The following is a 25284-nucleotide window of genomic DNA, read 5'->3' as shown; positions in this document are numbered from 1 at the left end:
TTAACTATATCCAAAGTTTCACGACGATTGCTTGACTATTTCTTATAAAAAAAAATTCACGAAAAATGGCCAAATTTTAACCGCTTACATGTATATCCCCCCTTAATTAAGCAACTGAGGAGGCCTACGATCAATTTATACAAGCACAACATTTTCCCATTTTTGTTTTAATTTATAGGGGTTACATAATTAAAGTTGGCAAATTACAAATTTGAACAAACGGGATTCTTCTTTATTTTTGTGTATAACATCATAAACAAACAGAAGCATTATACTTCTACTTTTCCCTTTTAACATAATGCATATTGGGTCTTCTGATTCACTTAAAAAGTAAAAACAAAATTAAATGTATGATGGAGAAATTAAGACTAAAATTTAATTAAAGCAAAAATATTTAATATACATATAGTTTATTAAGAGTATGTTAAGCATAATATATTACAATTAATTTCATTAAAAATTTTCAACACGAATCTCTGAAAAAATGTGCTTGAACTGGTTTTTAAAAAAGTTTCTTCTGCCTGTGACGCGAGCGATTGCCTTTCTTTATATTAAAATGAAATTAATTTTGAAGATAACGCTAGCAAAATGTAATCCATTCCATATCATATATATGTATGTACATCCGCTCGATCCGTGTAGGGGTGAAGCCAACTCTAACACGAAACCCTACACTAGGCTAGAGTCTACTGGAGTCCCGGTTCCGCATCCTTATTCTTATCCTCATCCCTATCTGCTTTCATTTCCGTTTCCGCTTCGAATCGGTATGACATTTCTCAGGAGAGAACCGGAGCACTGCATCCATTGTTCAGACGGCAACTAGCACATAAAAGCTGGATAACTATGGAAATGTTTTTATTTTTTTTATGAACGATGTTTTCTGATCCAATTCCAAATGGCAAAAATTTACAAACTTCGGCTTCCTAAAGGGGAGGAATCTTTGTCCTTCGGAAAAATATATTCCGGTTCTTGGTCGAGATTTTTTAATATCTAGTTTTCTGTAAAAAATAAAACGTAGTTCTAGTTAGAAGATAATATTTTATTGTTTTTATTCGAAATAAATTATTTTTATAATGTGGTATATTTTTTGAGCCTTGCAAACATTGAACAGCGTATAAATAAATACAACTCGCGTCGCATTAATGCCCGAAGATAAATAATTTTAATTATTCGATCACTGTAAACGAACAACGTATGTTTTTGGGGCCTAGGAACAATCTCGCTTGCAATTTTGAAGGAACTGAAACAACCGACTAATAATTCACTAAAAATTTCGACGTGCTGGTAGCTAGTTATTGGGGCCGGCCACTCCGGCATCCCCTTGTCACACTCCTTTCACACTATTTGCCCATCTTGGGGGCGGTGTCCTTGCATATGGTCTGGGCAATAAACTCTACCAGGGTCCGCGTGGGACGACCAGCCATGCCGCGGCGCAGGTACTCGAAGTCTAAGCCGTTGGTGACCATCACGTTGGTGGCGTCCTGGAAAGGAGAAATACGTTAGGATACTAGAGCCCTGGCAGAAGCGGTCAAGGCTACTTACAATATGCATCCATTGTCCGCAGGGTACGAACTCTCGCAGGAAGGCGGCGGCCTTGCAGGGACGTCCTCCGCGTCCAATGCCGTAGTTCTGGACATCGCTGCGCTGTCCCGCTCGCACCGCCTTGCTGTAGTAGTTCCACAGGGGGAAACGCCACACGCGGTCACCAGTGTGCATGCTTGCGTGCTTGATCTGCTGCCACAAGATTTCAGAGTTGGTGAACACACCGCAGGCGGCCTCGTCCAGGGACTGCCGCATGTATCCAGAGCAGGTGCCGATATCGATGATACACTTGGGGCAGAAGTTCTGGCCATAGAGCAGAGCATCGGCCAGCACGAGGACATCCTCGTGGTCCGTGCACTGGACCTCGATGGTCTTGCCGTTCATGGACTTGACCATGTCGCCGGGCCGGAAGGAGTTGCAGCCAACGACGTTTTCGCACAGAGGAATTAGACCGCGGATGTTGACCTAAAGATCTAGCTATTTAAGCCAGGAACTAGGTGAAAATTAACAAAAGAAACTCACCGGCAACCTGAGTCCAGCCACCGCCCGACATGTGGCCACAACCACCGCCGCTCCGGTCATGTCACCGCGCATGTGAAACAGTTCTCCTTTCTTCTTGAGACAAAGGCCACCCGCGTCGTAGGTTATGCCCTGGCCCACCAGCACGATGGGCCTTTCCTCGGCACACGTGCCATAGTAGCTCAGCTCTAGGAAAATTGGGGGCTCGCAGGAAGCCTTTCCCACCGCCAGGAAAGCGTGCATGGACTGGCTCTCTGCCCAGCCCTCTACTTTGACCTCGACGTTAACTCCGGATTTACAGAGCACCTCGACGACGTTTTGCGCAAAAGCGGTGGGAGTTAGCAGGTTGGAGGGCATCTCCTGCAGCTGGCGGGTCAGATTCTGCGCGGCAGCCTTTTGGAGACCAATACGCCATCCTTCAATGTCGCAGATCTCGTCCTTGGTGGCATACAGATCGATGGCCGGGACGAAAATGCGGGTCTTGGGGTCGCGCAGTTCCTGGTATAGCCAGATGCCCAGGGCAGCTCCTTCGGCCGCAGATTCGGCGTGGCCACAGTTCTCGACCTCAATCCGGTCGGTGTCCAATTCGGCGAGAATGCGACAGGCGGCGGCAACCGATCGTCGGATGGCCTCTTTCTGCTCGTCCAAGACCTCGTAGGGATTGTAGCCCAGGCACTCCTTACCCAGACCGACGACGGCAACCACAGAGTAGTAGGGAATACGCTCCGGCTCGATGGCAAACAACAGACGGGCTTCACCTCGTCGGGGCATGGGTCCAGACATCCGGAGCACCTCTATCAGCCTGCCGTGGGTCCTCTGAAGGTTGAACCGCCAGCCGGCTGGCGTCAGGATACCGGCATCATTCTTATCCTCTTCGTCAGCGTAGACACCAATGACCAAGGCTCGCGAGGGCTGATCTGCGCACATCTCCATCTGCTGGAGCAACAGCATCTGGTTGATGGCTTGCGAGGCGTAGGACCGGCGCATCACCTCGGCCACATGTCGTCGGCACACCGGAGACTTTTTACAAATCCGGAACAACTGGCGCGAAACCCCAAACATGGTTTTTCACTACTACTACACCTTGAGTGCCGAAAAAAAATAGTTTCCGAAAGTTATAAAAATTTTGTTCCAAACAAGTTATGCAAGCACAGATAATTTTTACTGATAATTTAAGCCAAGTTGTTAACTCTACGAGACGTTCACATATACTGAATCTATAGATTTTGGGCTTTAGCTAGCTGGTTACTGGTTGTACTGGAAGTCAGGTGACATATGGTTCAGGGCCAACTATATGCTTTTCCATGGCCTACCTGGATGGGCTTTGAACTTGGCCAATTTCTACAAAAATCTCAATCTAGGTTAAAATAAAACGTATCCCAGATGACCTTCTTTCGTTTCGTTTATTAGTTTACATACTCAGCATAATCAATTAGGTACAATTCGTTCGTTAGGTAATACTGCTTAACATTTGAGACACAAACTAGACACAGACACGTACGCATATCGAGAACATTTTTGGTAACATACATATTGGGTTTTTTCCATTTAGCCACTACGAGTACGAGTAGGTAATCCTGTATATAAAATAACAATGGCTATCGAACGCCTTCTCTATTGCCCTCTAAGCAATTCGATCTAACAATTCTTGTACTTCGAATACGATTTGTATATGTAAATCGACCGTTGGTTGGGTTGCCGTTGCTGTTGCCTTTGGGATATGTTTCGGTTCAAATGGCTTCAGGTTCGATTCCTTTTGTTTGGTGGGTGTGTGTGTGTTCGATAAGAAAATATGCAGCTGATATACAGGGATATATCTACATATATATTCGTGGTTGGGGGTTCAACAGAGACTAGAGTTTACGTAAACTTTGAAAGAGTGCAACAATCTAAGGGTGCGCAGAGCACATAAGAGGCACGTTAGTTATTTGAGCAATTATAGCATAGAGACTAGAGTGTTATACAGCTGTGAGTATCCATGAGTCCTTGATCCTTGGTACTACTGCCCGGTACTTTGGCATTCGTCAGCAAAAAATCCCATCCCCCAGATCGCCATAAGCGAGTTTTTTGGTACGTACAAAAGGGTGGGCCAAAGTGAATTTTTCGGTTTCCATTTTTTTGTTTACAAGTTATTTGTTATTCATGTGGGCTTTCCTGTCGTATTGAGTTTATGTTGGAAGATTTGTTTACCCTGGTGCTCACTAAAGATGAAAAACTATTTATTATTTAAGGAATAAGGAAAGTTATTATAGCTTATCACTCATACGCGGTGTTGCCTAACCGCACAGTTTATTATTTACAATAAAGAGATCTAAAAACTGTAGGAAATGACGGAGGAAAATAAGAACTTTGAAGAAGATGCCTTCTATATTATTTGTTAACTATACTCCCTGCTGGCTTCCCTGTCGTATACGTAATGTAGTATACCACTTAATATTAATTTTTTCAATTTGTAATTCACAAAAACTAGCAATTTAAGCCTTTTAAAATACTGAAAATCCATGCGATTAAAATATCTTAATTTCAGCTTATTGAAAAATCGAAATAGCTATCTACGGCCGTTGATATGAGCATATTTAACCCAATTTGTAGTCAATTTTTTAACCCGATTCAAAAACGCAAAAACCAACCAATATGAACTCACAGTGGTCTGCCCTTTTGCACGTACCTTATAGTAAAAACCCGTTAACCAATCTTAAAGTTTCAATCACAAAATCGTGGTCACGGTTACGGGCAGGCCATCGGCATTGACAGCCTGCTCCGTCTGCACCCGGGTGCCAAAGCTCTCCGCACTGGTGGCCTTGCTGAGATCTATGGCCGGCACGTCCTCGTCGTAGTCGGAGGCCAGCTCCTCCTCCGCCAGGTAGCTGCACTTGGCCACAGCCTTCGCCAGATGCTGCTCCTGCTCCTTCTGCCCGTGGAAGAAGTGGGTGCGGGCCATGTAGATGATCCCGTCGTCCGTGTCATCGTCGTCCGTATGGCGCAGCGGGTAGTGGCCGTAGCCCGCCTCGCATTGATACGGATTGGATTTGACGTGCACGTTCCGGCAGCTCCCGCCGCAATTGTGGTGGCTCTCGGCATCACCGCCATTGGCACCATAGCAGTGGCCCCTGTGGAGCGAGTGGCCCGTCGACGACTGACCTCCCGAGTGGGTTTGGGGATGGCTGTGGCCCTGGGAATGGGTATGGGTGTGCACCTGACCCACGCCAGCCTGGGCACTGCTGGAGTGGGCCACTGACTGCTAGATGTGCGAGTGCGAGCGGGCAATGGAGAGCGAGTAGGGACTGAGGTCCTTCTGGATCCGCATCGAGTCGTAGATGGGGAACTCGCAGCACAGGATGAACTTTAGGGCACTGGGCACCTCCACGTAGACGGCAGGTGGCACTGGGATCAGTGGTGAAGTGGAGGCCTTGTACTTCCGGTACTCCAGCTGACTGTAGAAGTTGGGGGAACAAAACAATACAAATTCTTAATAAATTGTAAGGGTTATTTAAATATTTACTTTAAATCTTTCAATTATAATTGTTTTTATATTTTAAATATAATGATTGTCTTCTAAATTAATGCAACTTACTCTTTGTACTTCTCATCGGCACTTCGTTCCCTTAGCGGAATCCCGGACAGGAAGAGGATAATCATCGTCGTAAAAATGGGCGAGGCAATTGCCACCCACTCGTGACCGCTGATTACGTTCAGCGATATGGCAAAGATGCCCCACCAGATGACCACCTCACCAAAGTAGTTGGGATGCCGCGACACGCTCCACAAGCCTTTGGAAGATCTTCCTTTAAAGATTGCCCAGAAGCTGTGCATAGTTAAGAACTCACCATCGTTGCAGAACTTGCCCTGATTGGCCGGATCCTGGCGGAAGGAGAATTTCTGCAAGTCCGCATAGGTCTCCGCCAGCAAACCCACTATAAACATGCCGGTGCCCGTGGAGTCTAGCGTGGTCATGGTCTTGGGAGCATGTGGCTGTGAGTGGCGTGGCGAGTTGATAATAATAACAGGCAGTGACACAATGTAAACCCACACGGCCTAAGAAAGGGGGAAGGTTGTATTAAATACCAAATAGGTTTTTATTTATTCCTTAAAGCTAAAAATAAAATATAAATACTTTGGAAACACTAAAAGAAACATATATATTTTAAAACCTTAAACTCAGTCATTAACAACCTATAAATTCAATGCTTCTTCTGCTCGGACATTTAGTTTAAAATATATCAAGAAAGGTTGGTGCAATATAAATGTTCTCTTATTTAATATATAATTAATGCTAATTTAAGCTTATTAGTGAAACAATTCAATTAATTTAGCTTGCTTTAATGTTTTTATAAACCTTAAAAATGCCTATAAATGTCTATACAGATCAGAGATCCCTTGATTTAGTGCACTTTTCACAGATTTCTCAAATTGGCTGTGCTTCAACTGGCAACAAGTGATTGGAATTCAGGCGAAATGGGAAATAAATTCAGACAAAACGATGGCGGGACATGCCACATGCAGCACGCCACGAAGGACGGACTGCAGTCGTCCACCATTCCATACACTGAAACATTAACAGGCCACCACCCACCACACCCACAACGTTTAGCAGGCGTCACCCACATGTGTCATGTCATTCTGCCACAGAGAATGGCGTTTTAATTGTTGGCCTGATTGTATGTGGGTGCTGTGTGGGTAGGTGTTGCTCTGGGCCAGAATCACATGGTGACCGGTCTGCTGACGCTGACATTTGCATGGGGCCCAGTTTGGGCGGACGACAAGTGCTGAAATATGAAATATTCACAACCTTTGCGCACGTGTCAATTAGTGACAGTTTGATTGATTTTCCACCTCCAAGTTGAAGGCTCTGTCATTGAGAGCGAAATTGAAAACTGGCTGACGCAACTGATTGCCCTAACCTCGTGCCCCCTGCACGAGTACTATATGTACACCTGTTCTCTCACCTGGAATGTCCAGAAGACCGCGTAGCGTATGATGTTGCGGCGGGTATCCTCGAACTGCTTGTCACGGCCCAGCTTGACAATCCTGTACAGCAAATATCCGGAGAGCCGAGCGCCCCACAAACAGACGAAGAGGGTGACCATCAGCTGTCGACTGTCGTAGGCCTAAAGAGGATTTAGATAGATCATGAAAATATAATTATACTTAAGATTTACAACAATTTTTGTAGAATTATAGAACTGAAAATAGTCCAAAGCTCACTGGCTTAATGGTCAGCCTAGGATACTTAAAAGGAAGCCAAGGCTGCCTATTGAAACTTCTAAACAGTCAAGCTTCTTGTCTTTGGAAAGATATCTTTTAAATTCGCTTTGATTTATTTTTCAGAGCCACGAGGAAGCAATAACTTTATTCGTTTTTAAGTAGTTTTAAGGCATATTTTTCAGTCTTTGAACCTCTTGTAACTGATTTCCAACCTGCATCAGTAATTTTAACCTTTGCTACAGAATAAAATAAGTAAGTAAAGTAATTTTTCAACCCTGTGCTGTATTCTGTCTGAATATTAAATATCCAATCCTTCTGAAATGCGGTCTCAGGTTGCTGAATTTTCAGGGAATTTTATTTTGGCAATAAAAGTATTGTGTGGGTGTGTGCGGATCACGTCGGCATTGCAATAAACATTTAGTGGTTGCCATTTGGGAATGAGTTATTCTCGGACTCGGGGCAATTTGAGGGAGCCTCCGCAAAAGTTCGAGTTCAAGGCTGAGCCCACTGCCCTGGCAAGGAAGTCCCTCTCGTAACTATTCTAGCACCAATCTCCGCCTTAACAAAGGCAGTTTCCTTTTGGTATCTAGGGTATCTGGGAAGTCGTCCCCCTTTCCGCCAAAGAAAAACGTACAAAAATTCATTGGCCAACGAGCAATTCGCACGAATTTACTGGTTTATTTTTGCATCGTCAGAGGAGAATTGTTCTTGTGATGTTTTATTTTACAAAACCACTTTCGGTGGTCATGCAAATTTTGCATAAATAAAGCGAAGCACGCACGAGTGCAGGCGGCGGCTCTATGCTTTCTGCTGCACCCTCCCAGAGTGACCAGCTGGTGGGGATTGGGACGAGGGAGTCCATGGATGAGTGGACGGACGGGTTTGAGTTGGTTCAATAATGAATGAGTCCCGGACTGTGCACTTTGCATATTTATAAACGGCATTGAGCGAGCGGCAAAGTGGAATCAGAAATGCATTTCGCACGGAGGAGAGCCTGCCCCTCCTCGCAAACGGCTCATGAAAAATGCAGGGAAAAATTGTTAAATTGCTTTGTCAATGGCAGCTCAGGCTGCTCATGACCGTAACCGCAGTCAAAGTCACTCCTGGAGGATGAGGTCATGGCGAGGATACGTTGAGGCCGAGACCGGCAATTTATTGAGTGCGCCTCGGCTGATAGTTTAATGGGTTTGTCGTAGCGAGGCGGACATGATTGCCTATTTTGCTGTAGTTTGATTGAGCTGCCTTTCAGCCGGCTCTCGGGCCATTTTATCGCTCGATTTATTAAGCGAGACTGAACGGCGATAAACCATAGCCAGGCGACTGCATGCAGCGCCAGTAAAGCATTTTTATGGCACGGACACACACAGACACCGAACAAGCAACAACAGCCACAAGCCATGGCAGCACTTCCGCTTCCGCCCGACGTCGCATCGTCCGCCCGCCGCCCCATCTTCCCTTCGCCCCCTCTTTAAAGGAAAACATTTTTCATTGCCAACTCAATTTCAGCTGGCAGCTGACAGCCATTTAAATTTAATCGACGATCGATATTGAATTTAATGCGTTATGCGTTTTGGTCTATTGTCACAAGTCACAAATTTGTGGTACTGAAAATTAATTGAACATAAATGCAAATCGTGTCCGCAATGAAATTCTTGCGTGTGCAATTTTTGCCACTTAGTTATTTGTTTGTTTGTTGTTTTTCAGTGTGTTTGTGTCCAGGACAAAGACAACAACAACGCCAGCAGATAGATGTGAATTTATTTCTCAATTTGCCGGCCAAATTGGTATAAGCCCTTTAACAAGCTTTCATGGGCTATTGAGTGAATCGATACTGTTGTGGGCGTTAAACAAAATGGAAAAGTGGAAACTGAAACTAAAGCTTTCACGGGCTTTGTTTTGCCTTAAAGATATAAAACTGTAAACGGCTCTCTAGCCATATTCTAATTAATATTATGTTTTTTTGAAATGAGCTTTAAGGACCTCAATAGGTGTAAAACAAGCTGGTTTTAGTCATTATGTATCAGCATTTACCGCTATTAAAACGATGATTTTGGAAGAGATAAAAGTCCATTGAAGAGTAAAAGAATAATATATAATGAATATTTAGTTATAAAAGAGGTTTGAATTAGTGCAATATTATTTATAATAGATTATAAAGTTAACAAACAGTCCATACTTTAAACGAATCTTTTATTGTTTCAATTTTAAATATAACAAAGTGGCCATTAGCTAAAATGTGTCATCAATAAATTCAAGTCAAATGGCGTTTAACACATTTAACTTTTTGATTTATCTCAAATGATTCTCCATTAACAAAGTAAAACAATCATAATTAAAATCTAGGAGAAAGAGAGGTATGAAATATTAATTTATTCCAAAGTGTCAGCAACTAAGATAAATATCATTTCCTCCAGGCTTGAACTGACAACAAAAAGAAAATACCGACCAAAATAATTCATATATTATTTCCTTGATAATTATGGTTTTTCATTGGAGACATATGTTTGTTCGATATCAACTATAAATCAAGAGCCCAAGGCAGACAAGTGTCAACACCAGAAATGGTGGGGTTATGAATTACCTTTGGTATTAAAAAACAATCGGATTTTTAAAATTCTTTTCAGGAATATAAGCCATAATTAATTTCAGATAACTTTCTTTTGTAGAAAATTTACTTAAAATATCTGTTAATTTATATTCCTAATTAACAAGTTTTCCAATTACACTTGATATCCTTCGAAGAAAGCCCGCTTTAAATATTAATTAATGAGCCTTAGGCATACACAGGACTGGCGGAGAACATAATTTTACCCAGGAATGCCTTGGTAATGACAGGGAAAATTACAAAAGTGCCCATCAAGACAGATTAATTAATTGAAAATTGTGGGAAATCTCCGGCCTGCCGGTGCAATCGCTTTCAAGCTGCCCGCAAATAGCGTTAGTTAGCTGCTTAGGCAGCGTGTTAGGCTGGCGGAAGGACACGCCGACAGGCGGATTGAGGACCCTCACGATGCCAAGGTCATGCCACAGCCGAGAACAGAGCTCCACAGCTACAGCTGCCACGGCAACAGCGGCGCAGATACGGCAACAAATACGACATGGAACACACAGGCGGCGAGAACACAACAAGAAACAACAGCGAAATGGGGGCCTCGATGGGCGTAACCTTTTGTGTGTCGGCGGCAATGGATTTTAATGTGTGCGTATGCGAAGCTCAGTTTTCAATGTCAGCAGCCGAAACCACCGACAGCCACCCTGCCAGCCCTTGGCCCCTGCCAACGCCAACAACCCTTCACGCTCAGTTGGGTGACATGTTTATGGCCCCGTTTAAAGTTGAGAAGATTTCATTTTGAGAAAATAATATGTAAAACAATGAAACCTAACGACTAACAAAGCTACAAATTTTCACTAATTTGTATTATTACTTTTGTTATTTGTTAAACAAAGCGTTCTTGTTACTGTTTGTTAATTTAAGCTTTTAATATTTAAGGTTTAACAAAACGTTTGTGTTTCTTTTCGTTATTTTTAAGCTTTAAATATTGCTGAACATTTGTTATTTATGGGTATTGGCAAACTTTATTGCCTTCGGGTATCTGACATTGGAATAAATTACTTTTTGACTCTTTTATGATTGCAGATTTTGTATCAATGATTTATTTGGGGTATTTTTGATTTATTTTATTATTTTTTTGTAATTATTTTCTTAATTTATTTATTGTTACTTCAGCGGAAAAGCAGCTCATTTTTTCTGTTTTGAAATACTTATAACAACATATTTTTGAAGCGGTTTGTGATAAAAATCTAGTTGCAAGTGAATTTTGTTCACTGTTCAATGGAATTCATTAATAATATTTTTTCCAAGAACCTTGTTTATCAGTAACAATACATAGTCAGTTATTAACTTATTATTTTAGTTATTGAAGCACCATAAGAATCTCTGTATTTAAAAACCCAGAATTTGCAATAAACTAAACTAATTTTAATATTCTTTACAAAACTTGTAGCAGTTGTTAATTATTAAAATTCCACTCACCTTCGAGGGTCGATCGATTTGGCCGAGAAAAAACGTGAGCAACGAGATGATGATGAAGTTGACGCCGCCGGCAAAGTCCGTCAGCTTGTCCATGTGCAGCATGGAGTTGACCAGGAAGAAGAACAGCTGCAGGCTGCCCACCACAATGGCGCTGATGGCAAAGTGATCGTAGTCCAGTACATTCACGGCCATTGTTGCGATGAGCGCGGGTTTGCCCTTTCAACTGGCTGGCTGCCTGGCCCTGTTTCAGCGGCTCTTCTGTTTTGTGGTCCTGCCGGCAACAGGTTCACTCGTCCACCTCGCGCTGTTCTTTAATATTGCAAAATGTTTTGCCTTCACATCGCTTCACTCACACTTTGGGGCCACCTCCTCTCGTGGATGTCCGTGTTGCTCCTGCTGCCGGAGTGGCTTTACATTCTTTGCTTGCTGGGTGGGTGGCGCTGGCTACCAGCCAAGGATTCCCCCTCTTTTTTCGGGGGCAGGGAGGCCGCTTGTTGATTACGTATTTATGTGATGATTGTTTATTTGGGGTCGGGTCGAGTAGCCTCTGCAAAGTGCAATAAATAATGCAATTTGAGCAAGCTGTGGCAGCTCCAAGTTATTTGCTAAATGAAAACTTAATTCAATTTCCCGCGCTCAGCGCCACGTAAGTGGTGTGTCCTACCCGCCCCCGACTGTCCCCCCTTGTGCCCATTAGCTTTTCAGGCACAATTTTAGCATAACCGCCTCGACATGGCAACAATCTCAAGCCCTTTTCAACCAGCCAGTCTGTGTGCATTGAGCCGACAAATCGTTGGCAAAACAGGAGGCTGGAGCAACATGTTATAATCTTGTGGGGCGGAGATTAGAAAATGTATTAAAAATAAATAATTTCTATGAAAGGAAATTGTAATAGTAAAATGAGATGCTTTACTTTTGTAAGTATTAATTTCCCTACAGTTTTCATTATGAAAAACTGTTGCGTTTAATTAAAACTTAAAAACACAAAGTGCTCTAAAACCCTTTTTTCCTAACTAAGTACGCCCCTGATCCTGGGTGTGTGTGCTCAAATGGTTTATATGGCACATACTTGAGCTGGCTGGTTTAACTTCTTGAGCCTTTATTTGCCTCTTGCGCTTGACTGCATTTGCACTGCTCTTCCTTTGGACAACGCAGCCTCCATCCGCAGCATCCCTGCAGGACCCCTTAATGTCCTCTCGTCCCCCCATTCAACGACCCTCGTTTGGGCAACAACATTTTCCTGCCTGCATACATAATTAACAAATGGAAATGGTTATCTATGTTGCAGTGTCCTCCTGCAAATCTGGCCCCGCTCAAGTGGGCCATGATGTTTATGGCGCTGCAGGTGGAAAAGCCGCAGGGAATCGATTTTCGGACAGTTTAATGGAGTCCCGAGAAGCTCTCCGAAAATTTACTGACGACGGATTAGCTCTGCTCGAAGTGGCCTTTGAAATGTGGTGATTGCGCTGTGGTTTTCCGCCCATACAAATAGCAACTCAATTAAATACAAATTTTTTATGGATTTCCACGGGACTTTTAATGCACTCGTCAGACATATCCTTGTGTTATTCTTGTTTGATTGAGCATTGGAATATTTATTGACTTAAAAAAAAGCTACTCAATTAAATATCAATTTTTTGAGCTTTCGCGAGATTTTGTGTTACCTTCTGGGAATTTTTTTCATTTATTCACGGGTATTTCTTTTCTTTGCCATATTTTAAATACCTTAAGTATAAAAAAATTAAATTGTTAAATATAAATGTTGCTATTTTCAGAATTTTCCTTCCATTAAATGTTGCCTGCTTTTTCATGGCAATTTTAATTAATTCAACCGAAACAGCATTTTTTGTTGGTAGTTTCATTTTTTCCATAGTTTACCAAATTAAATTGAAATGCCAACGTTTAACAATAACATTTTAAATGAATAACAACTCAGCATAATAGCTTAAACTGAAATCAAATTATTTTTTAATTTAAAAACCCCATTATTTCCGTTCACTTTGCCTTTTCTGTTCTGTGCATCGTTTTAACCTTATAAGTAGTAAATAAAGTTAATGGAAGCTGTCAGAACTTTTCTGCTAAAGAGGTTTCAATTATAGGAATTAATTTGCACTTTTAAGCACTTTGCATATTGTTGCCTGAGCGGAAGTGTTATAATCTGTTGTTGAAGTTCAAGTTCAGAGATTTCAAAGTATCCCTACTTTGATAAGATTCTTAGAAAATTGAAGCTCAACAAAGTTGCATGTGAACAGGTTGACGAATTTAAACTGAAAAGGCTTTTCATTGACAGATTGCTGCCCAATATAATTTCCCAGAACGTAGCTCCTATTGCACCCAACCAACCGAATTGTAACCATGTAATCATTTCAAAGATAATTAGACTTGACTTTCCGCTAATTTGCAAGTAATCCCATTCTGAGGGAATTTTCAGAACGCCCCCGGAGGCCCTCAAATATATGCAACGCTTTTTGCATTCGCAACTCGCCAAAGAAATGCATCGGCATAGCACATTCATTAAAGCAACACCCGCGGCGCATTCAAGGCCCAAAAACAAAGGCAGCAGACGTGTTAAACTTGTGCCTCCATAGCCATAAGTAAAAAGGACGAGCAAAAAAATGAAATAGGAAAACACCTTAGTATATGCAAAAAGTCAGTCAGCTGTGCTGTTGCCACTTGGCTTGCTCCTCGCCTGTTGTCATTGTTGCCGTTGTTTGTGTTACTTTGACTGCAGTTTATGCACGGAAAAAAATAATTGGTTCGTTTACAATTAGATTTTAATAATTATAATCTCTATAATCCAATTACCCATTATTATTTTGAATTAAAAATGCACTTTTAGTTATTCTTGAGTTTATCTAATTACAAAGACCTTTACAAATATGCAACCTTTTCCCTTCCCGAGATTCCGGGGACACGGGGATACGGACTGGGGTTATTCGTTGCCGCAAGACATTGACAAGGTGTCTGCCAGGCTGTCACTCACACTCACCGCAGCTCGGTGCTGTTGTTTGTTGTTTTCCCTGTGTGGCGAAAGCTCAGGAGTGAATTTACATACCAGGCCAGAAGACAGAAGCCAGAAGCCAGGACTCAGACTCGGATTCCTGCCACCCGCGCCCTGGACAAATAGTCGCCCCACAAGCTGTGCCCACTTTTAAACGCATTTTCGCGTGCTTTGCATTTTGTTCGCCAGCGTCGTTTGCCATTGTCGCCACCTTCTCTCCGTGTGGGCATTAAGGCATTCGAGCTATGAATTCACAAAATTGAACAAGAAAAGTCTAGATCGATGAGGGTGCAGCTTAGATACCCTGTCAAATGAAAGAAAGGGTCTTGCCAAGAAACGAAAACTTTAAGAAAGGAATCCCTGACCTTGTAACTGAAACTTAAACTTGTTTTCTATTATTTCCTTTGTTGAGATTGTATTAAGGAAACGGGATTTACTCTGGAAAACATTTGTTTTCATTTAAGTAAGCCAAGTTTTTTCAAGGCTTCTTACATTTCCTTTAACAAGCTTCTGAATAAATAAGATTGTATGTTTCCTATTGAAATGAAGAGAAGAAGAGTATATATTTTAATGGCTCTTTAATGGACACCAATTAAAATACTCTCTTGAGTTTGTTCAAATGCCTTTTGTGAAAATCTCGGGAACCCTAATTTCACACCCTTGTGCCGTGTACTTACATGTGTTCGGCATTAGCTCTGAGCAGTCCCAACAAATTGAATATAACCCTCAACCTCAACCTATTACAACACTTTTCACGGTCGAGCCAAGACAATTCTCGATTTTCCGCGCGCGACAACTGCACGTTGCTCTGTGCCAGTATTTGTTTTCCGCGGTGTGAGTGCTCCTCGTGGGTGTGTTTTAGCTGTTGGCACTGCATTGGCTCCATGTAATGGAATTGGCTGCGGTTCAACGGTGCGTATGATTAACTTTATAGCAGCCAAACGGCTGAACGGCAAAACGGAAGGCTAAAGAAGTTCCATTTAGGTGGAAAGCGTTTGCGATTGCTACCACTTGGTGGGACTGGATGTCGTCTGTTTGCCGTTTATGCTAATTGTTGTCATAGTTTCTGTCAGTCCTGCTTGTCGCCCCGCTGTGTCACAGGCCAATTAGGCATCTGCCACGATTTTCTGTTTTGTGTTGACTTTATTGATTGTCGGCTCAATTTGCCTCGCTTTTTCCATGCCCCGCAATTAATGGTGTCGAACTTTTGTCGCCGGAAAAGCCGACAAACCTTAATTTAATTATACGATACCAAGAGTCTCGTGTAGTTGCCCCTATTAATTAGTAACAGAACCAGCCACGCTTGCTGATTTTGGCAAGCAAATAAAGAGGTAATTGTAACTGAAAGACCTAATAATTAAAACAAAGCAATATTTAAGTTAAACGGAATACTAAATATATTAAAAATCTCACACAAAATGACTGCAAACTTTCCATGGTCCCTGCTTTAGCTTTAAACTGAAAGCTTGCAGCGTGATATCATCTGAAGGCGGCCTTGCTTCTATTCCCATTTCGCCCAAATGTGTGTCCATACCAAAGATTCTGCCGAGTAATCCGGCGAAATTGTTTTCTCATGGCCCAGCGAAATGGGAACGTATTAAACTGAAATATTCATAAAGTGCAACTCGTAGCCGAGCAATTCAATAAAGCGGAATCCATATCGAATTGACTGCCACCGGCGGAAAATTTCCATAAATAACCAATTCTGATGGCTAGATTGGCACTTTATGTAATCCCACCGAACGCGCCGCGTCGGTTCGAAGACAAGGCGTGGGAATAATGCCTTAATGGTGGCTTTATCATGGGCACCTTGAACTTGCTGCTGCCGCTGGTTTTCAAACTGTGTGTGGCTTGGCCAAGGACCCTTTCGGGGCTAACTCAACGGGTGGTCGCCTCAAAGAATTATTGACGTTTTTTCAATTAAACTTGGTGTATTTATGGCTTTCGGTGAGTTCTATTTTTATGACTGTACGGGACGGGACGCGATGGAACGGGCCGGGCAACTAACATATCCTGGTAATGTGTTTGCGTTTTGTGTCAATAGTGTAACTGAAGCCATTCCAGCTAGCTAGGTATACACATGTCCTGTGCTATCCTGTGGCAGATAAATAAATCGCACAGAAGCTAAACAGAAAAACAAGTGTACACTAAGAAAATTTGTTGTTACTAGATTAAGTACCGATGTTTAATTCTCATAAAAAAGACTATCGCTATCGATTTAAAATCAACTAAAAATGTAAATAAATGATGCTAGACAATTTTATAACATACTTTTGGACATTATTTTCAATGATTTCAAATCCACAACAATTTCTGTGCGACCCCTGTATACAATTTTTATAAAAAACTAACGTTAAAGTTCGGTTTTCTAATTTAAAAATGTTTTCTCAAGAAGAATGCGGTACTTTATTTCCAAACCTTATTTTTAATTCAGCCACAGTTTCGGGCTAGATTTTGTTCGAGTGTAGACGCACACGCACTGTTATGTACACCACAAAATAAGACATATATGTACATACATGTAGATATATGTAGATATATGTTTTGTATATATACTCGAACGCTTAGAAACAGACATTAGAGTGTCTTTCTGGTGACTTTGTCCGCCTTTTTCAGGTTGACACAAGCGGGGAAGTCAAGCGAGTTGGACACGCGCTAAGTTTTACAATTTCCCTCTGAAGGTCTTGGCGCCCACTTCTCGTGCCCTTCCACAGAGACCTCCCCCCTCCCCAAGTTCTCACGCTGCCAAACAAGTAACGCACATTTCCGTTTCCGCTTATGCCACAAAATGGCCAAAAGTGGCCGCCATTGATGGCCCGCTGATTAGTTACGGTTTTTACGTAGCCCCCGCCTGAGCTTAATTTCTCCTCGTGCTGCCGCTGCGGTTTCTTTTTATTGCTGCCCTCACGCGTCACTCTTCACCCTGCTTGTTTTCGATTGCAGCCAGCATCTAACAGAGTACGAGGCGAAAACAAACGCACCAGACGCCGCGCGCTTTTGGGAACGGAAATGAGCCCGGGCAACCGACGCAACAGACGACTCCGGGTGAACTGAAACGGCGATTCTCTTCCAGCAGCAGCAGCTGCAAGGTTGAGACCGCGTCTCTCGGGCGCTCAGTGCGCAACTGCTGGGAAAGGGGCGCCAGATTTCAAATTTTAAGTGGTCCCTTGTAACGTAGAAAAATGTTAGTTTGATAAGGAAAACAATGCTACGATATAAATTTCAAAATTAAAATTGAAATCAACTCAAAGGATTCCCCAATTACTTTATTAATATGTCATGAAAATTCTAGTTCCAGAGTCCCGAAGAAAATGGTGGTTATGAGTTATTATTTAATTACTCCATGCCGAAAACTGCCTTGAGCTCCGACACTTTAACTGAATCCGCTTGCTTAAATTGCCACAATTTTCCGCAAGCACACTTCAAGGGCCCGGAATTTTTTAAGAACGGAATGAATTTAGTCATGGCCTGGAAAATATAAGTATGGACATTATTAGGAAAAGGAATATTTACGAATATCAAAGCTATCTCACCTCGAGCAAGATCTCTTCAAATTTTCCTTCTGGTGATTGGAACATCGTGTATGATACTATGTTATGCATTTTTTCGACTGTTAAGGATGAATCCAAATGGAGTTGTAGCAACAATACATTAATCTTGTTTACCATTTCCGAAATATTTGCTGCAATTGAATTAAAAACCGATTTTTGAGTTTGGCGAAAGAAATTATGATGGAAATGGTAAGCAGGAGATTCATGCGAGAAAGTAAAACTTAATGCGAATTGATACAATATTGAGGGCGCTTCCTGCTCTTCATATTCCTTGATAACAATTTTTAAATATTGATTTCCGTCATCCTCGAACAATCCTGTGTGTAGGTTGTTGTATGTCCTGCCACTTTTACAATTGATCTTGCCCATTCTTAGGATAGCTTGCCTTATATCCCAGTAAAAAAGTTTGGTTAGCTTGAGGCCATTGACATATCCGTTCTCGACTGCTGGATGGTATACAGACGTCTTGAGCCTAAAGACTCTGAATGGATGGCCCCCAACTAAGCGAGGCTCTATCTTGAATGGCATGTTGATGCGAAGCATGGGTATCCATATTTTGTAAATATCTTTTTGAAGGTAGGTGCCTGTAAGATATATTAGAGTATGTAAATTTTGTATTACAAAAAGGTGGTTTAGGGGCAAGTCATTTTTAAAGAATTTGATAAGCGAAGAAAATTTTTGGTTTAAAATATCCGCTGATTCTAAAGAATTGCGACTTACACGTATCTATCCAGTCATTCACTCTTTCCTTGAAAATGGAATTCATATTAATTAGTTCCAGATTAATCTTCTCGGATATTTCGACTGCATCTTGAGTGTATAATTTACTCTCTGACTCCGAGGGCTTAGGTAGACCTTCTGAAAGAATTTTCAGCGCTTCGTTAAATTTAAGCGACATATTTTCTCCTGATTTTTTATTCGGAAATCCCCAGAAAAACTTTCGGTTGTCAAATCCTTCGAGATGGACTTTTGTTTGACTATCGAAGTAACATTATCGATAATAAGCCTTGTAATTTATTGAAATGTAACCAAAATATGCTGTTTTCAGTTCTCCCTGCGAATCAATTTCTTATAAAAACAATTTAATTCCTGAATATAATATATATATCAGCGATGGGCACGCAGTGGCTCAATTTGCTCACGCTGCTCAAACCGTTATCTTTTTTCGGAGGCGCCAGCATGTCGCACAATTGCAGACGCACAAGTGCAGTGCTCGCGACCAGCGAACCGTGAAGATTTACAAAAACAACCACACTGACCTTTGGCGCAGGTAGCGAGCACATCCCCGCGATCCCGAGTTTGCAACAACAAAACACAAGCGACCGAACTCGCACATCGTCCCAAAAACAAGAACAATTTTAAAGGGAACTGTGCGGCTAGCGTTGACTTCTGCACTAAAGAAAAAAGATTGGATTTCTTTTGCAGTCGTTTTTCTTAGGCGGACATAAATGCACGCAAAAATGGCTGAAGATATTGATCTACTCAAAAAGTTTTTGTCAGTGTATTTTCTCGGCTCGCACATTCTGTGTGTCGCGTGGGTGCGACGCTTCGCAAAGCTGGGGGTTGTTGTTGTTTTTTTTTTTCAGCGAGCTGCTGCTCAAACCGTTAGATCTCGTGCCCATCGCTGATATATATAGTTATATTCTTAGCCATATAAAGAAATATCCATAATAGTAGCAATACTGGCTGTTCAGGTGTTTTACCAACCGATATTTTTGGAAATTGAATCGTTTATATTTGTATATACTTCTCTTTTATTAAAATATAAACAAAAAAGTAAGGATGTACATATCTTTAGCAGGCAAAAGGAGGAATGCCCGATCACAAGAAGAATATTCTCTGTGTAGGGAGTATGCCGGCAATAAAGTTGCTATTTCGAGAAAAGGTTTTAAAACGGCTTCCTTCATGTGGATGCAAATGTTCCTCAAGGACTCCATGGTCTAGTTCCAAGTTTTTTTTTTTTTACTTTAAGTTGGGTCTAATTAAAGAATTTTAAATATAATTTCAAGCCGAAAGTTACTTTCCCAATGGGAAATACAAATAAAAATGTACTTCTCAAATTCATAATAATATATATATTTTTTTTTTTTTTTTTTATATATATTTATTCAATAATAACAAGTATACTGCTACCTATGTGGCAGCTTAAACAGGTTGTAAATTATAGGGGAAGAACGAAATTTAGTTATACATGATTTAATTATTAAGCTACAAACAGTTATATAAATCTTAACGGGAGGTCATGTGGGTGGTATTTTTTGAGTCTCCTTTTTCTTGGTCTCAATATGAGCCTATTCGCTAGGGAGTTAGGATGAGAATAATATATTAATTGGTGAAAATAACGGCAAGAAAATTTAAATAAACTGCAACAATTTTTTTAACTTTGAATGTGTACAAATGGAGTGTTCAACATTTTCAACTATTTAAATTAAGCGCACTTGGTGCCAATGATGCCACTGTTGAATTTGGCAGCACTGTCAGTCAAACCAGAAAAGGTGGCAACGCTGACTATGAATAACAGTCTGCGTTTTCGCATAGATTCTCAGTTGCAATGCTTGTCAAACATTTCAATGCTTCCAAAAACATGTTGTTAACGAATGCGAAAACATTTTACGTTTCAAACTGTAACGTAATCGTCGCTCTGGCAACCCTGTCGCGCTCACCAAAGTGCAATCCAATTGGAACCAGCCAAACCAATTGGAACCAACAAAGTACAAGCAATACACTGCGTTTGGGTAATTCCTTACAGAGCCAGTATCCTTTATTCAAATCTCGGCCGTGAAAAGCAGTTTCGCAAATGGGCGCACTGGCCGCGTATTCGCCAGATACGGCCACACTGTCCACGAAACGGGGAACTCGCATTGCATGTGAAATTATTTAATCCTTTAATTAAAGTTGTTGCGGGCGAGCTCCTGCATCGGCGCCGCCGATTGCGTAACAAGGGCCTCTTCGGGGTTTCTGGTCGGAGAGCTCAGAGTTGGTGGCCGGAATGGCGTTGGCCTTGCGCGTGGCCCGATTTGCTCCGGGTCCGGCGAATCATCGTCGGCGGCTGTTACACCTGTGCACCCTCACCACCACAGCCGCGACTGCCAGGTGAGCGTTCAGCCGCCCTAATTAGCAATCGGCATTAAAATTCAATTACCACTCCACAGCGATAACCTGCAGAGAGCAGTGTGTTGTCTCCAACCACAACAGCAGCGCAGGCAGTTATCTACGAAGCCATCTGCGGCGGCTCCGTCGCAGATCAAGCGGAATGTAGCCGCCGAGATAACCAGCGTGGGCAAGGCCATCTATGAGACGGGCTGGGATGCCAACACGCCCATCGAGCAGCCAAAGACCGAGCATATCAGCCACAGTAGCAGCGACAGCTCTTCACCGCCGGCGCCGCTGGATACGAAGACGCAGGATGAGCAGCGCAAGGAGCCGGACACTATCAAATCGAAGCGAGAACAGATGCGGGACAACATGCAGGACTACATTTTCACCCGCTACTTTAACTACGTCAAAAACTATGACAAGGTCCTCGAGAAGAACTTCCCCAAGGCCATGCAGCTGTACCGGGTGTTCTTTGACGGCGTCAAGGACTTTTTCGGCGACATGAAGCGCTTTCTGAAGATTGCCCGCATAGCCAACGACTCGCCGCAGGGTATTCGGGCCCTGAATCGTCAGGAACTGGAGCTGTACATGCAAATGCCGCGGGACATGATGAAGGTGGCACCGGCTCTAATCGGCTGCTCCCTGCCCATGGTGGGCTATGCCTTCTTTCCCCTCGTGTAAGATGCGGCCTAAGATTCGCTTCCGGGGGTGCCATTCTAACGAAGACTTGTACTCCACAGGTTTTGGTACCCGCGAACCTTCCTCACTGCCCACTTCTGGACCCCGCAACAGCGCTCCGATTTCCAGAGCTTCTACATGAAGCGACGTTTGGGCTACAACAAGGCCGTCTTCCGCTGCCTGCAGGCCAAGCTCAAGGCGACGGCCAAGCATCCCCAGCACTCTGCCTTCGCAGAAATCCTGGGCCAGCTGGGCAGTGGGACGCATCCGACGCCCGAGATGCTAATCGACGTCAAGGACATATTTGCCGAGGGGCCCTACTCGTTGCTGGGAATGCCGCGGAAGCATGTCGTAGGTCTTGGCCGGAGCACTAAATAGTCCAGCTACTTATTTTTGTGTTTCAGAGAAACCTGATCAACCTCCACGGCCTGCCCGGCAGCATATTCAAGCGTCATCGGCTGCACGAGCACTGCTTCCTGGTGCACTACATGGACCAGGCCATCACCCGCGAGGGTGGCGTTCACAACTTGACCCCGACTGCGCTGCGCTACTCCTGCTACCTGCGTGGCCTGAATCCGGACGGTATAAGCAACGAGGAGATGATCGAGTGGCTGCGGAAATGGGTCAAAGTATCTACGTCGATACAGGGCGAGCACATCACACTGTTCCTACACCTGCCCATCCTGCTGGGCTACAACCACCCCAACAACTGGAAGACCATTTACGGGAAACGCGATCCCTGAGCACCTGGTGCTCGGCCGGGTTGCCTCGTTCGTGCTATATTTTCTAGACTGTGCTTTAAAGATTGGACTGTTGAGATCACTTTTTGTTTCTTGAAAGCAAATAAAACTGTTGAAACCAAACATCGCGACTTTTCCTCCAGCAACCGAATGAAAAAACGGGACGGTGCTCGTGTGTTTTTCCTAAAAATAACACTTTCTTTTATTTTCTCCATGGTGGTGGATGTTCATCAAGCAGTTACTTTCGTTAAATGTTTTTTTTACTTCTTGGCCGCGGCCTTCTTGCCACCCTTGGCCTTCTCGGCACGCAGACGCTCGCGACGATCCTTCTTCAGGACGCGGGGAGTGCCATCAGCCTTGGTGCGCTTCTTCAGTGTGTTGAAGGCGATGGTCAGCAGCTTGTTGCGCTGGCGCTTGGCATAACGCAGCTTGAAGCGGTCGAAGTCGTTCAACGAGGAGCGCTGAAAGAAAATTTTAGGTTAATTCACTGGTTTCTCACAGAAAGCACACACACGTAGCTAAGCTGAGTGCGTGATCAGATAAAATAAAAGTAGCTTCATTTATGTGTCAGCCGGCAATTCCTATCAAGAACTTTCAACTATCATCATGTGCAACAAAGAGAGGTCAACAATTAAACAGAGAAGAAAATGTTTCAATAAATATTACATTCCCTTCTCTGCACTATTTCGTTTCCCCATTAAAAAAGAGTCGCAGACTCTGTAACATACCTTGCAGATGTTCTGTGCCTTGACGGACCAGGGGCTGACCTTCCACTGGGCCTTCAGGTCGCTCTCCGTCCAGGCCTTGCGCACGATGCGCGTGGGCGCGGTGTAGGGGAACTTGATGCGGTACTTGGTCAGGTGCAGATTGTTCAATCTGTATTCCTGACGGGGCACGCCGGTCAGAGGACCATCGACCAGAACCTAGGGGAAGAGAATGAAGTCAGCGGTTAATTTGAAACTTCGACTGCGTTCGCGGAGGGCGCAACAAATGCCATGCTTGCTTGCTTGCTTTCAGTGGGTTAAACTAGCTTCATTTATGTGTCAGTTGGCACTTCCTATCAAGAAGACAAATTATCATCATGTGCAAGAGCAGCGCAGTGGTGCATTTGGTTGCCGCTCCCCGCGGGATTCCCTGGCGAAACGATGCACTTACTCTGTTTTGGTCAATGACGTCGACAATGGCCACCAGGCGACCCTTCAGGGGACCGGCCGAGGCCTTGGCAATGCGACCAGTTTGTACGAATCTCTCGAAAGGCTGCAAGCAGAGAAATTCATGAGATTCGTCTCAAAAATAACCAAATTTCGGTTGCTGCATGGCCAGCGCGTTGCTTGTGTTGGTGTCCACCACGTGAAATATTTCGGGCGCAGTTTTCTCATGCGATTTATTGGCTTCTGCGCTGGTTTTAATTCGCACACGTTCAACGCACTGACCCGTCCATTTTAAGATGGCACTTAATTCAGCTCGAGCGGCTTTTACCGCTTAATTTTCACATTTTCAACTGATTCGCAGAAAACTTTGTTGAATCTTACCATGACGCTAACCGGAAAGAAAGAGAAGGAAAGAACATTTTTGACAGCTCTGCCGCAACATGGCGTTAGTGTTGCTAAGCGCAGGGTTGCATTTTCTGTTCTGGTCTAACAACACTGTTTAGTGTGGCAGTCTTACCACGGGTATTCTTACTTTAACTGACCAAAGCCACACTAGCGGCTAACGCGACGAAAAATAAACAAAATAAAAGAAAAGTAACAAATTTATTCCTAAAACATATCCAGAATGGTTTACATACACTTCCCTAGCAATCTAACAGAAGAGGAGCAGATGCTGCAGGCCAAATATCAGAAGCTCAAGAAGAAGGTAGGTGGGTCCAGTAGATTAAACACCTTCCCCCCGGCTTAAATGAATATTTTTTCCACAGAAAAAGGCTCTCCAGGCTCACAAGGCGCCTAAACCAGAGCCGGAGAGCTCCATGACCCTGAAGCGGCCCACGGATGCCCGCGATGCGCGCGAGGTGGCCCGCAAACTGATCAAGAGCGGCGCCATTCCCGCCATCCAGAAGCAGCAGACGAAGCAGGATCAGACCTCGTTCAAGCGCCCAAAGGGTCAGGAGCGCGCCAAACGCTCCACCTCGGAGACCAGCTCCTATCAGCCCTTCTCCTCCACGCAGAATGACGTCGCTCAAGAGACAATTATCAGTGAGATCATCAAGGAGGAGCCGCGTAGGCCCACTCCAAATCTGTACCAACACTTTGCCACTGAGCGGGATCGCGAGGAGCGCGGCCTGCCCGAGAAGGTGCCGATGGACACGACGCCTCCGCCAGAAAAGCCGCGGGCCGGCAACACTATCTTTGTGTCCGGTAACAAAGTCACGGAGGATTTCCTAAAGAAAACATTCAACGATTACGGCACAATAGTGAATGTATCCATGGAAATCGAAAAGAGGTAATTATAAGTCCACTTTTCTCTTAATATTAAGAAGATTAACAAGTACTATAAGAAGATGAAGAAGAAGATGTTTTGTGGGATCTCCTAAAATACAAATTTCTTGCAGTCGCGGCTTCGTTTCCTTCGCCAAGCCCGAGTCCGCAGATCGCGCCATTGCGGAAATGCATGGAAAGAATGTGAACGGCATCAATTTGCAGGTGCAGCTGGCTAGACGCCAGCCCCAAATAGAGCCCATTAACGATGCCTCCTCATCTGCAGTCTGGTCTTCTATCGGTAAGTATTTGAGTGTTTCTGTAATAGCTTTTTTTATGGCATTTCTTATTCCCATTTTAGCTGCCAGCAAATCGCAGAAGGGCAGTCACAAGGACCATCGTGAGATGGTTCTGTACAACGAGGACTTTTTGCTTTAAGCCAGCAATATCATTCATAACTTTAGTCATTATAAGTGAACAAATAAAAATCAATGTTTAAGTA

The 25284-nt window shown here is 43.3% G+C and overlaps 5 protein-coding genes and 3 long non-coding RNA genes across 8 annotated transcripts; 3 read left to right on the top strand and 5 right to left on the bottom strand.

Annotated features, from left to right (window-relative positions):
- Nucleotides 1-1139: 1139 nt before the first annotated feature.
- Nucleotides 1140-3278, bottom strand: LOC108077546 (cytosol aminopeptidase-like). The gene is made up of 3 exons (XM_017170938.3): nucleotides 2065-3278; nucleotides 1543-2007; nucleotides 1140-1481 (listed from the first exon to the last, which is right to left on the bottom strand). Exons 1-3 carry the CDS (start codon nucleotides 3121-3123, stop codon nucleotides 1341-1343), a joined length of 1665 nt encoding a protein of 554 aa, XP_017026427.1. The 5' UTR covers nucleotides 3124-3278; the 3' UTR covers nucleotides 1140-1340.
- A 167-nt stretch (nucleotides 3279-3445) lies between these two features.
- LOC108077547 (uncharacterized) lies at nucleotides 3446-15127 on the bottom strand. The gene is given in 6 exon segments (XM_070286042.1): nucleotides 3446-5495; nucleotides 5636-5831; nucleotides 5889-6096; nucleotides 7008-7169; nucleotides 11300-11846; nucleotides 14978-15127. Coding segments are annotated over 5 exon segments (1485 nt in total). The 5' UTR covers nucleotides 11492-11846; nucleotides 14978-15127; the 3' UTR covers nucleotides 3446-4768.
- Nucleotides 15128-15487: 360 nt separating this feature from the next.
- Nucleotides 15488-15913, bottom strand: LOC138928659 (uncharacterized). The gene is made up of 2 exons (XR_011445052.1): nucleotides 15714-15913; nucleotides 15488-15650 (listed from the first exon to the last, which is right to left on the bottom strand). It is a non-coding gene; the product is annotated as an uncharacterized lncRNA (long non-coding RNA).
- Nucleotides 15914-15924: 11 nt separating this feature from the next.
- Nucleotides 15925-18011, top strand: LOC138928658 (uncharacterized). Its single transcript, XR_011445051.1, has 2 exons — nucleotides 15925-16247; nucleotides 17244-18011. It is a non-coding gene; the product is annotated as an uncharacterized lncRNA (long non-coding RNA).
- Nucleotides 17529-18813, bottom strand: LOC108077493 (uncharacterized). Its single transcript, XR_011445050.1, has 3 exons — nucleotides 18572-18813; nucleotides 17834-18435; nucleotides 17529-17768 (listed from the first exon to the last, which is right to left on the bottom strand). It is a non-coding gene; the product is annotated as an uncharacterized lncRNA (long non-coding RNA).
- A 1796-nt stretch (nucleotides 18814-20609) lies between these two features.
- On the top strand, nucleotides 20610-22488 carry LOC108077538 (LETM1 domain-containing protein 1). Its single transcript, XM_017170928.3, has 4 exons — nucleotides 20610-20944; nucleotides 21004-21624; nucleotides 21688-21976; nucleotides 22030-22488. Exons 1-4 carry the CDS (start codon nucleotides 20841-20843, stop codon nucleotides 22366-22368), a joined length of 1353 nt encoding a protein of 450 aa, XP_017026417.1. The 5' UTR covers nucleotides 20610-20840; the 3' UTR covers nucleotides 22369-22488.
- A 50-nt stretch (nucleotides 22489-22538) lies between these two features.
- On the bottom strand, nucleotides 22539-23920 carry RpL14 (ribosomal protein L14). The gene is made up of 4 exons (XM_017170929.3): nucleotides 23898-23920; nucleotides 23521-23622; nucleotides 23094-23288; nucleotides 22539-22826 (listed from the first exon to the last, which is right to left on the bottom strand). Exons 1-4 carry the CDS (start codon nucleotides 23898-23900, stop codon nucleotides 22626-22628), a joined length of 501 nt encoding a protein of 166 aa, XP_017026418.3. The 5' UTR covers nucleotides 23901-23920; the 3' UTR covers nucleotides 22539-22625.
- A 122-nt stretch (nucleotides 23921-24042) lies between these two features.
- Nelf-E (negative elongation factor E) lies at nucleotides 24043-25284 on the top strand. Its single transcript, XM_017170868.3, has 4 exons — nucleotides 24043-24222; nucleotides 24284-24807; nucleotides 24917-25083; nucleotides 25144-25284. Exons 1-4 carry the CDS (start codon nucleotides 24142-24144, stop codon nucleotides 25218-25220), a joined length of 849 nt encoding a protein of 282 aa, XP_017026357.1. The 5' UTR covers nucleotides 24043-24141; the 3' UTR covers nucleotides 25221-25284.

Source organism: Drosophila kikkawai, chromosome 3L (genome assembly GCF_030179895.1).
Source record: "Drosophila kikkawai strain 14028-0561.14 chromosome 3L, DkikHiC1v2, whole genome shotgun sequence".
Lineage (NCBI taxonomy): Eukaryota > Metazoa > Arthropoda > Insecta > Diptera > Drosophilidae > Drosophila > Drosophila kikkawai.
This window is presented reverse-complemented; position numbering and strand designations above follow the sequence as displayed.